This window comes from Populus nigra, chromosome 2 (assembly GCF_951802175.1).
Source record: "Populus nigra chromosome 2, ddPopNigr1.1, whole genome shotgun sequence".
Taxonomy (NCBI): Eukaryota; Viridiplantae; Streptophyta; class Magnoliopsida; order Malpighiales; family Salicaceae; genus Populus; species Populus nigra.
In genome coordinates this window covers 41,121,021-41,133,730 of record NC_084853.1, presented here as the reverse complement: position 1 = coordinate 41,133,730, position 12,710 = coordinate 41,121,021, and the positions used below count along the sequence as shown (strand labels likewise).

At 31.7% G+C, this 12,710-nt stretch overlaps 1 protein-coding gene across 13 annotated transcripts; it reads left to right on the top strand.

The window, feature by feature from the left end:
* The first annotated feature begins 7,515 nt into the window (after positions 1-7,515).
* On the top strand, positions 7,516-10,404 carry LOC133682157 (Golgi apparatus membrane protein-like protein ECHIDNA). Of its 13 annotated transcripts, none has more exons than XR_009836624.1 (5): positions 7,516-7,669; positions 7,762-7,897; positions 8,032-8,128; positions 8,227-8,978; positions 9,287-10,342. XR_009836624.1 is itself a non-coding variant. In XM_062105423.1 (5 exons), exons 3-5 carry the CDS (start codon positions 8,063-8,065, stop codon positions 10,379-10,381), a joined length of 570 nt encoding a protein of 189 aa, XP_061961407.1. In that variant the 5' UTR covers positions 7,516-7,669; positions 7,762-7,897; positions 8,032-8,062; the 3' UTR covers positions 10,382-10,404. The 13 variants fall into 13 exon arrangements, 5 of the variants coding, with proteins under 5 accessions (XP_061961407.1, XP_061961408.1, XP_061961406.1 ...); XR_009836630.1 differs by having other exon boundaries at positions 8,210-8,978; XR_009836625.1 differs by having other exon boundaries at positions 7,762-8,128; positions 8,227-8,325; positions 8,451-8,978.
* Positions 10,405-12,710: the final 2,306 nt, after the last annotated feature.

The following is a 12,710-nucleotide window of genomic DNA, read 5'->3' as shown; positions in this document are numbered from 1 at the left end:
ACTTCTTTACTGTGTTGTTGGATTTTTTGCCCTACACGTGTCCCTATGACTGATCCAACGGTGGAGCTGGACCCTCCCGGAACGTTCTGGAAAGGGCCCTCCAAAAATGGGGCCAAGGAAGGCACCAGAAGAAGCTATACTTGTTAAGAACGCGGGGGTGGTGCAGTAATCATCCCTTACACGGACTACGATGAACTGTTGGTGTTTCCAATTTTTTTTTTAAATAATAATTTCTTTAATATTTTAAAAAATAAATAAAATCACATTTATTTAAAGAAATTATTTAAAACATGTTTATAAGTGTAATTGCAGTTATTTTTTTAATTTTTTTTTATTTAAAACATATTAAAATAATTTTTTTTATTTTTTAAAAATTATTTTTGATATCAGATATCAAAAAAATAAAAAATATTTATTAATTTAAAATAAAAAATATTTTTAAAACACAAAAACAAATAAATATTACACTTCTAAAAAAAATTTATTATTTAATCTTTATCCAAGTCGTTATCGGTCATTGTTCAGTTTATTTTGTCAATGATATTAATTTTCCCTGATTCATGTTTTAACTTTTTTTTTTTTTGGTGAAATGCTTTAATTGGGAATTGGATCGTAAAATAGTGGGCGCTGGTCTATTGTCCTGTACACTCGTGGGTTGTCCTGTTGTTTTTCTAAATATAAAAAAATCATTAATAGCGTGGAGAAATTTTTACAGTATTATTAAATCTGAGATTAACAGTGTTAGTTTTGAAATTTTTTAATTTAATTTTTTTTATCTATTCAGTTTCGAATTAAATTATATAAAAATTAACTTAATTTAAATTAATTGATTTCATAAGTTTAAACAAACTTTCATGATAAGTAAAACTATAACTTAACTTTTAAAAAGACTTTAATTTTTTTAAAAAAATAGTGAAATAAGGACATATTATATCAACATTGGTCCCCTCATGACCCAGGTCATGAATACTATTGGGTTCGATAATTTTTTTTAATTTAATTATAAGATAAAAATAGATATTCACAAAATTGATCACTAACCTAAAAATAAACACTTATTCGATATAATTATCTCTATAAAAAGAAAAATAATAATTATTCAGTCTATTTCCCAACCAATTTAATATTAAAAGATGAAACAAAAAAATAATTAAAAAACAATTAAAAGACCAAAAACAAAAAAAATTATTCGGTCAATGAGTAAATTTATCAAACCTGTGAATTGGATAATCCATGCTAGCACGTAAAACATGTGAATTGGGTTATGAACTCCACTGAGGTTATAATTTTTTTTTCAAAACTACTTTTTATTTAACTATATGATAACAAAAATAGACGATTGCAAAATCAAACATCAATCCAATACTGAAATGTTTTTTTGAGATCGCGATAACCTCACAAAAGATGAAACAAAACCAATTATGAAACTAAGTTTCCAATTAACCAAATATCTAAGGATGGAATGAAAAAAACTAATTTAAAAGAAAAGTTAAACTTGTCATGCCCACGAACCAGGTCAACCAACCAAACCCATGAATAAATCCATGAACTTTATAAAATTTAATAACATGACTTTTTTTTGTAACTATATGTGAAAAAAATAGACAATTAAAAAGGAATAAATCCAAGAAAAGTCTAACAATATGGTTTTTTTCTAAAACTATTTTTGTAACTATATGAAAAGAAAAAATAGACTATAAAGATTTCAATTTCAATTAAAAAGGAGAAAAACACCCTACCAAACCTTTAAACTAGGGCAATCTAAGTTATCTTGGCAAGCTTGCAAACCATACTAACCTCGTATAAAGACAAAATAAAAAGAAACAAATTACGAAGCCAAATTCTCAACCATTCAAATTTTAAAAGATGAAATCGACAAAAGCAATTTGAAAAAAAAATCATAAAAAAATTCAAAAAGAAAAAAAAGAAAGAAAAACATTATGGATTACTATTGTAATCCACAATGCAATAGGTGTAGGTGAACAATGGTTTTCCCACACCCTTCAATTTTTGTTACTTTAAAAGTTTAATAATATGGTTTTTATCTAAAACTATTTTTTTAATTATATGAGAATAAAAAAACATACTATGATAAATTTGCATAAAAAGAAATCATTGTGTTTAATTAAAAAAAACACCCATCAAACCCATAAATTGGGGTAAACTGAGTTACCTTGATAAATTTGCAAACCATGTCAAACTCATAAAAAGACAAAATAAAAAGAAACAAATTACAAAAATAAATTCTCAACTATTCCAATATTAAAAAATAAAATCAATAAAAATATTTTTTAAAAAAATCATAACAAGAAAAACAAAAGAAAAAGGAAAAAAAGAATACCATGTGTTCAAGCAACATAAAAGAAGGGGAAAAAGCCAATTTGGAGAAATACTGTAACAATTCATAGTGTTTTGTAAGGAAGGCTACAATGCTTTCCTCACATGCTTTAATTGTTTTTATTAGACATGTTTCTACACTCTTCAATTTTAATTATTGCCATATGAAGTTCCTTCATATCATTTTCTTTTACGATTTGCCTAGTTATGACAAATTGGGTACAATATTCAAGATCGAAGTCACGTCAAAACAATGTTAAAGTATATTAACAAGAAATCTAATGAAGTTAGAAAAAAAACTTCTTGCAGAAATTGGATTCTTTATAGCTGTATTTTGTTGGTTAGTGTTATTAGGCTTGATCATGAGTCCATGAGCTTTTCTGTAGAACAAGTCTCATATTAGAATATGAGACCTTCATATATTTAAGTCAACAAGTGTAAGAGATGTATGGTTTATAAGAAAAATATACGAAGAGAAAAAGTCTATGGACTAGAGTAACTTAGAATGACAAAACCTTGTGTTGTTTAAAATGACATAGCTTTCTATGGTTGATTTTTATAGTCTATAATGGCACAACTTTGTATTGATGAATTTTATGACCAATATAGTACTTGGATTTTTATTGGTGATTAAGTATATTTATATATCCAAAACTTTTATGGCCTATGGTGGCATGACCTTGTATTGGCTAGCCATGATAAATCATTGGTTACTGTGTAATGTCATAGTTGTTGTGCATTTGATGGAAATATTGGTGATGGGTTATCATGTTTGGAAGATTTTAATCAGTAAAAGTGAGAGAGAAAAATACTTATTGTATAACTATTACCTTTATGACTATGTTTATATGAAAATTTTACCTTTGTGGTCATGCCAAGAAATAAATGTTTGTCTTTTATAGTTTTTGTTAATATTAGAGTTTTTTTTTTGTGTGCAAATGAGAGGAGATTTCATGAAATTCTAATAAAAAATATTATTATATAGAAAATGAAAAATGTTTTGTGATCATAAAAAAATATTATGTAAGGAGATGTTGTATGAAGATGTCAATGAAAATATGGAGATCTTCCATATGAAGTTTTTTCATGGAGCTATAGGGATTTCAATGTAAATCTCATTTTATAGATTTTTTTTTATGGAGATACATTTAGAGACATTAAGAATTCAAATAAGATATGAAGATCTCACAATGAAGATTGTAATAAACATCTCACTAGAGTCATTGAAAACATAAAGAAAGTTATTGCTTTTATTTAAAAATTTCAAAAGATAGATACAATTTTGAGAATTATTTGATCTCGAGTTACGTATCATGAGAATCTTTTTCATGCTTGTTCAAGTTGCATCTCATTCTTCATAAATTATTAAAGGTGTCATCTAGACACTAATATTTCAATCTTATTTTTCAAAGCATGACATTCTTTAGTGTTACAACCATGTTTATGGTGAAAGTGATAGAACTTGTTAGAACTCCTTGTGTTTGTTCCATTCTTTATTAAAGGTGGATGTCCTATGAAATCCTCTCTTTGAATGGCAATAAACACCTCAATACGTGTAATGATAAGAGGAGGGGTCAAAAGCTTAAAGAATGTCAAACAACCATGAATTAATCCCTTGGTGCTCATCTTAGAGGATGCCTTGGTATGAGATTGATGGTGGTGTTAAGATTCTGCTATTTAAAAATAAGAGTGTCCCTGTCTGGTGACACCTGCTTCTTGTACTTGAATATGATTCTCTATTACTTGTTTTACATTGAGAAGAGTCTTGTTAGGGAGTGTATATAAGTGTTTTCATAATGAGTAGTTATGAACTTCATTGATTAGGGTCTCAATGATAAGTGGCTCAGGTATATCTTCCATGTTTAGCATTTCCCCGTTAAATTTATAAAGATAAGCTTTGGTGTTCATCTTCTTATTGAATGATAGCAATAACCTTAGTCGTGCTCATTTTAGCTAGAATGCTAGTGTTGAAATGAGAGATAAGCTTGATGCAAAGATCATAAAGGTTAATAATGAAGTTGGGTTCAAAGTTATGAAACCATACCCTAAAAGATCCGTGAAGATTTATAGAGAGAATTTTGCACATAACATCTCTAGAATGTTTATGATATTTTGTATGTGCTTTTTGGGATATATAAGGTCATCGTATTTGTTCAAATTGGCCTACGCACCGATATATTCTTTAGAGAGATGGATGTGTAGCACTATATGATAAAGTAGAGAGTCTCCCACTTGGTAAGAATGATGTTTATTCTTAGAATGTCGTACAATCGTTGATCTCATATCACATATGTTTTTTTTTATCAGGGAGCATGCGAACGAGTTAGTCAAATAATGATTGATAGAGATATAATCGCACTTATAGTTAGGATATGTGGAGGAGTGCTTTTCATAGCAAGAATGACTTCTTTTTAAAGTGAGAGTATCGTGCATATTTTGAATATTATTTTGTCATGTTCCTTCATAAAACCGGAGTTGTCTTTTTTTGCTTTTAGTGCACGTAACAGATTTGTATGTTGTATTTTCTATTGATAAAATGGAAGAGTGCGAAGCTGTTCTTGTATTGCTAGAACAATATTGTTCTCTCTTTGTCCTTTTAATGAAAGAGTTGTTGGAAAGCTAGAGGAGCTATAGTTTCTATGGTAGGGAGAACGATTACTCTCTCTCATTCTGGAATTTCTTTAGCCATAGAAAAGTATGACGGGTAAAAGTGAATGAACTAGCTTATGTTCATTTTCCTATAGACATCGCCACTAATGTAGTTGAAAAAACTTCATATAAAAATTGGATTTTTCTTGGTTGCATCTAGGTTGTTGGTGTGACTAGGCTTGACCTTAGGTCCATGAGCTTTCTTGCAAACCAAGATCCTTATTAAAATAGAAGACCCTACGATACTTAAGTCAGCACGTGTAAGAGGGCTGTGATGTATTTAAAAAGAAATATACAAAGAAAAATGTATGAAAAGAAAGAGTTTATAGCCTATAGCCTGCCTAGAATAGCATGACTTTGTATGGCTGACTTTTATAGCCAAGGATGGGATATGAGTTTTGCTTGGTAACTAGGTTCATTTATACACTCAAATCTTCGACTTCCTTTAAAGAGAAGGAGAGCGAATTATTGGTAAAGAAATTGGTGTGCCATCATTGTTTAGTTGTGGTGACTTGTTGGTTATTGGATCTTGTCATAATTTTTTTGTCATTGATAGAAATGTTAGTGATGAGTAGTGTCATGCATATCATTGGTAGAAATGTTAGTAATGAATAGTATTATTAGCATATAAAATGGTGTATGCTACGCATAGAAAAAGTTGTGTGCATAAAAAAAACTATGTTCATGAAAAGTTTATATATAATAGTATCTCAGGGCAGGATTAGATAAATCAGGCCGAAAATTCCAGCGATTTGGGTTGCCTAAACGGCTGTATATTTATTTATTTATTATTATTATGAGAACCTATCTAATTTTGTCCAAATAATTGCGGAAAGAAACAAGGTGATTCCATATATAAATAAATATACAATTGATTGTGGGAAACGTGGAAGGTGTTGACACCTTTATTAGTCACAAATTGAACACCACTCATGACCCAATCGGTCTTCTATCAAATGCCATCACTATTTGAAAGAAGAAATAAAACGCACCCCACTTCAATGCCATGGAAGAATGACATGAAACCAAGGCATAACAGGCCAAACCATCGCTTCTCTTTAATTTGTCCTGTTTACACAAAATTACGTGATGCCTATACAAATTAACAAAACAGACAAGAAACTCCAAGGACAAAATAAAAATAAAAATACTGCATGGAACGTGTCTGGAGCTTAAATGGATCCACCGCATCAAGTTTCTGCTTCATATTCTCACGGACCTTTGCCACGCCACAAGGCTGCGTGGTTGTCTGCATCTGTCTCTTCTCGTGCCACTTGTTGAATTCATTTCGGGCCCTGACATCATCGTCTTGAATTTTCCTTACCTCTTGCTCGACTAATAACTACTTCATATAATTTTCCTTGCCTCTTTGTGCTCTAGTTATTAATTGGGTGTTTTTTCAGGGTTCTAGATTGGACTGGCAGCTACAAAGTCAATGTAACTGAACAATTTAGAGCCTCCAATTTGATTATGATTGTGCTCTGAGGCTCTCCTTTGTCGAGCCATCAAGATAATTAACTGTTATATCTATAAACTAACAATCAGGTGTGCTATATGGCATCAGATTGACGTATCTGGGTAAATCAACATCAACTTTTAACATCGAGATTGTCAGCCATAAAATTAAAGTATTAAAGACAGGTGTGCATAAAGCTTTGGTGCCAGAGTATGAATGGTTATGTGGGGGTCCATGGCGGATTCAGGCTATGAGAGGTGCCACGGGTGTGGTTGCTGTCGAGCACATTGGTGGCCTGCTTTGGCAATGGCAACCACTTACGTCCGGGAATTCGCCCAGGCATAGTGGCACTACAAGAGCTCTAGAAGGCATTCTTCATTCAAGAGATTGTTTTTTTCTTTTTCTTTTTTGAAGAGCGGGCAACATGTTGTCTGCATTTTTTTTTTCTTAAGCAGGTGATAGAAAATCAATGGAAGAAGTTTTTTGGGTTAAAAATTTATTTTTCAATCTATTTTCATCCAAAACATTATAAACACCTATCTAAATCATCTAACAACCCTGAAACACTATAAACTCACCACAAAAAATAAAAATAAATCAAATAAAAAATATTAAAATAGAACTCTGATCAACTTTTCTTGTCGATTGAAACTTATTAACACCAAAAACAAAAAGTTTCTTCATTAAAAAGTGACTAAAATAATAACTTTCTTTGTTCTTATTATTTTCAAGCAATCTTCTCTTTTCTCTTTTTAATTCATGAACTGAAATGTAAGAAAAATAAAAGTATATGACGGTGAAGATGAGCTTTTTTCTGAACTTTAGATTGGTCATGTGATTTCTTTTTATTTTATACTATGATCCTCTTTGTTTGAATTTGGTATATCATTGATAAATTTTAACAAATTGATTATCAAATTGGGTAGAAAAGGTTGAAATAAAAAAAAATGTTTGAGGACGTAAATTTCACTGCTACATTGAATTCTTTAAATGTTTTAATATATTTTGTAATGTAATTGTAATATAATGAGAATGGTATCATCTTTAAAAAACAATATAGTGATAAACAGAAAATCAAGCGCATGAATGGTATCATCTTACTGTAGAAACCACGAACGAACCTCAATCTATTTCCTTCTCCTTAAAATAAAATAGTTTGTTTTCTTTATTCTATCCGTGACAGAGGAGCTTCACCTAATTTTATACATATACATCCATATCAACAAGGTGATTAAAAACATTTAATGAAATTACCATTTCTCATTTCTTTTATTCTCACATATACTTGTAGAAATTACCATTTTCTTTTCAAATTGTAGGTTCAACTGTAGCAGTTACCATAGCAGCATTAGCATAGAAAAACTCATTCAAAATTTATAAAAGCCTTCACTGTTCTCCTTTTCTTCCTATTGTTCCTTGCTGCACAAAATCAACTCAAAAGGCTAATAACAGCAGGTCAGCGAATGCTGATGTTGATTCAATGTCCTAAAATCTGAACTGAATTCCTATAGTAAAGTAAAATCACCTACACGAAAGATCACAAAATCTTCTTAAATGGATTTATCATCTTTACTGTGTTCATTTCTCAGATCATGACGTTTCTTTACACTGTTGCAAATAATGGATCTGATTATGAGAGAAACCTATGCGAATCAAAAGACATGTTTCTTTCAAGTCCTCTTCCAGGTCAGTACATCTATGTAATTTTTGTTTGGAGAATCTACACCTCCCTGTAATTAACTATTTTAGACTTCTACATACTTTCAGCCCTGTTTTTTTTACAGCTTTGTCATCATTTTTGCGGTCATGGTTTTTCTTGCTGCCCTTGATTTTTGGATTTTAGTTGCGCTTCGATGGTGGAATGAGCAGGGTGAGAGTGTCAGGTTTCAACTTCAAACATGATACTAATTTTTTAAGTTAAATGGTTTCTACAACAACAGCAACAACAATTTATTTTTAATGCTCATTGATTCTGTGCATCCCATGCTTTTCCTTTTCTTTGATGCAGTCAGTCATTAGCTCGTCTGAACAAGAAGGATTCTTGGCTATATTGGTGGACATTATTCCTTAATGTGCATGCGAGTAAATAAAAATTGGATGGCTGTTGCGTATGACCCATAACATACTCATGGTTCTTCTTAGAATGATGGGTGAAGTTATTTTTGTTGCCAGTAACAATCCTAGGAGCATACCAAAATTCTTAGATATCTGAATTGCGATAAAATAAGAGTAGAGATACTTGTCTTATGCTCTGATTTTATTCATCTCATTTAAGTATAAAACTTTGGTGATGTTTTGCCTAATACCAGGTGCGCAAGAAATAAAAAAATGTTGGGATCTTTTGTTATTATGTTGAGATGTTGGTGTAGATGAGTGGTAAGATATGCTTATATTATGCATTACACGAAAACTTGAAGTCTGCAAGAGAGGGTGAAGAACAAAGAATTTGAATTTGTCAATAGTACGGAGCAATATGGTTTCAACATGCTGCATATGATGAGGGCGATCAACGGCAAAAAAACTGTTGATTGATATGGTGAGAAATGAAGTAATGTTGTGCTATTTCTTGAAGGGCACAATATATAGAGGCATTCTAGTATTTGGACAGAAACTTAGTTGATTGTTTATCCCATGACTACCTTGGGAGAGGAAATAAAAATTAAAAAAATATTTGGTTAATTTCGTGTAAGCGTCAAGCATGGTGCCCTGCTGCTTGTACTGGGTCCTGTTTGCATTAAGTTCATGAAAATAGATAAATTACCTGTGGCTGGAAACCTCATATGCATTTCTCTTAGCTTCTCTTCACTCTTAGTCTGGCACTTTACATGATTCTTATTATTATAGGCTGCTGCTTGGGTCATCCTTGGAATATTTTCAGTTAAAAGGTTTGAGGCTGATTATGTCCTTGTAGTTGCTGTTTGTGCAAGCCTCGGCATAGCAAACATTGTTGCATTCACCAAGTGCCGCAAAGGTTTGGATATTTCAAACTTTCTGTGCCAGTATTATCCAACTTTTATGTCAATATTGGGAACGTTTTATCGTGTCAATATCGCCATGCTTTCTTTTGGCAGCATCTGCTGGGGATCAGATTTCAACTGAAAGTAAATACCATGTTGTTCTGACAAGTCCAGTTGTCCTAAAATTTTTGCTTATTGGGAAATGGTTACGGGTTACTGCGATCACCAGAACCGTGAGACTTTTTTCATAAGCATGTCACGAATACAATCTTTACTTGCCTTTGAACAAGATTAGGAGCTGTTTCTTGCATAAAAACTTGGTGGAATAAATCCTATGTCGCTCAAAACAACAGTATTTTGCCTGCATTACTACAGTTTAGAAGTTGCATTTTTGGAGTGGACTTTGTCTATGTTCTTGGTTTATAATTTGATACCACACAGCATCAGTTCCTTAACATTATTAGCATGAATGATTTTACCCTCATGTTACTGTAGTTTGTTTTTCTTGGTTACTATGTGAACAATTAAAATTCTTTAAAGCAATCTTATGCATAGCCACTTTGAAGCTTCAGTCCAAAACTAGATTTTCTTTTCTTGTACTGAAGGGTACTCTGTTCATATTCAGATGCCAAGAAGCAAATTCAAGGATTTGCATCCCAGGCTCTTGCGTCTCATTTCACATCTTCCATACGGTCTGCACTTGGTGCAGTGTAAGTTGTCTAAACAGAAATTATCCAGATATTTCACATCTTTCTGCTTCTGTGATGGCCAATTGCGGGTAAGTACCACTGTACAGTCATTTTTGGAATTTCTAAATCCCTTTTATTTTTTAAAATACACAAAGACAGTGCGAGAGATATATGTAAAGATAGAGAGAACAAAGAAGCTGCAAAAGGTTTTCCAAATTCATCTGTTCTTTAATAAAAAAATGTCATTAACTGTACTGTTGTTTGCCACTCGTTCTTATGCATTCAAGACATGAATACCATATTGAAATTCTCTGAATATGGCTGTCAGCAAGAGAGATCTATCTTGGTTGGACAGGAAATCAATTCACTAACTCATTTACAGTTAATGAAGAACACAGATGACAATTGTTCTGTGATTCTCAAAGAGTTTTTAGCTAGCATTAAACATCTTAGTTTCCAAAATGGATTGTTTCCAAAATCTCATTCACTTGAATGCATGTCAAGGGATTTATTCATGAAACACTATGATTCTTCTTTACTGAGTCAGCCTAAGAGGTCTTGCCTTATGGCAGCCACTTTAAAGTTCCTTAAAAGAAAGAAAGAAAAAAGGATCATAGGCTATTAATGTTGTACAGCTTTTAAAAAGAATTAAAGGCAAATTTGGTTTTGGTGGGGTTACATACAGCGAGCGAATAATGGAGTTAGTGGTGGACTGAATAAACCGAACTTCTGTGAAAATGTAATGCTTTTAGGCACTAATTGCGGTGTTAAGACTTTCAAAGTCAATTTAATTTACACGAATATGCTCGCAGTAGTTGGAGCTTTCTTGGCAAGAAGTTCTGTTCTAGTTCTCCTCCTGTTTTTTTGTGCGGGGCGTGGGGTATTTCTCGGGGTTGGCTTGCTCATTTGGGGCTCTTGACATCGCCTTCTCTTTATCTTGACATTTCATAGTCGAGCCTAAGAGCATGGTTTTGATAATTTGTTGAGACTTTACTAGTTGACATCAGCGAGATTTTCACAAGAGGCCTGACAAACTTTTGCCTCTTCATTCATCCAAGTTACTTGCAAATAAAAGGGAGCTACGATAAACGAGATACAATACAATAAAGAATGCTACAAAAATGTGTCCTCCTAGTTGGTGTCAGTGCGACTCTGAGATGCCTCAGAATCCTTGACTGCTGCAAGCTGAGAATACTAAAGATAGTCGGACGTTTCCCAGCTAATCCTGTTTAACTTTAAACAACAACGAATCTTATCCACAGCTTCAACAATTTGTCAACTGAAATGCCCTTGGCCTCAGCTCAGCTCTGATGACGTCGCCTCATCGACGTCATCCTCGTTTTCCCAAGGCTCAAACTTTTAAAAAAGAAGTATCATTTTCCAGGGATTGAAACAAGTAAACTGGAAAAAAAAAAACATACTGTGTTGCAATACCAGTAGGCCAGTACCAAGAATTTGGGGGTGCTAGTTCGTTTGTGACTTGCCACATGAGAATGAAATTCATAATTACTGAGTTGCAATGAAGGTGTAGTCGTGGTACTTCATCTAAGCACATGCTAATGGATATGGACATGTCTTGAGGCCCAAAGTTTACGATTAAATAGCAAGCTTGCCCTGTACCAATTGATAGTTCATCTTATGAACTGTGGAAATTGAGAGTTAATATGTATATTCCAATACATGGGTAGCAGCTTTTTCTCGGACAATTAGCATATAAATTAAATAATGATAATAAATTAACACATAAATAAAAAAATTGGATGAAATAACACGTTTTTTAATCTCCCAATTCAGAAATACAAAATATCATAAATACAACATATAATTGATTTCATGTTTTGAACCTTAAAAATTAATTAATATTACGATTTGTAACTTTTGAGATCAATTTAATTGATGCCACATATAATTAAAATTTAATTGATACTATGATTTATAACTACACCATTAATTAAATTGATGTGTTTGTCTTCTCAAACAAGCAAATCAAACATAGAGATTAGAGATTAGAGAGAGAGAGGTTGTGCTTGTGAATTGATGAGAGAAAAAGAAGGAGACTGTGGATTATTGTTTGTTTATAATTATATGAATAAGTGGTTGTTTTTAAAAGTGATTTTTATTTAAAAATATATTAAAAAAATATTTTTTAAAAAAAATTATTTTTAACACAAACAAATTAAATATTTTTAAAAACAATCGGATCATTTTGACTGCCTTCCAAATTTCACACTTCCAAATTTCACAGCTTCTCTCTTCAATCACCTTCCTTGAAAACTTGCTAATTTTCAATTCCAAAACTTCATTCTCTCTCTCTCAAATGGCAACCTTTTCATATTTTCAGCAACAAATTAATCTTCTCTCAATATATTTTTAGTCTTTCCAAAACATGGAACTTCATTCTCTCTGTGCAACAAATTAATCTTCTTTCTAGTGTAAGGCTAAAACCACACTACTGCGTAAGTTATTATATTTTTAAGAGGCCACAATATATTTAATTGTTGTTATTTAAAAACATGATAATTATTTAAAAAAATTTAATAAATATCATGTTTTTAAAATGATACGGTAAAAGAATATTATTTTACTACAATTTTTTCAAATCATGTTGTCCCTTAAAAAAAT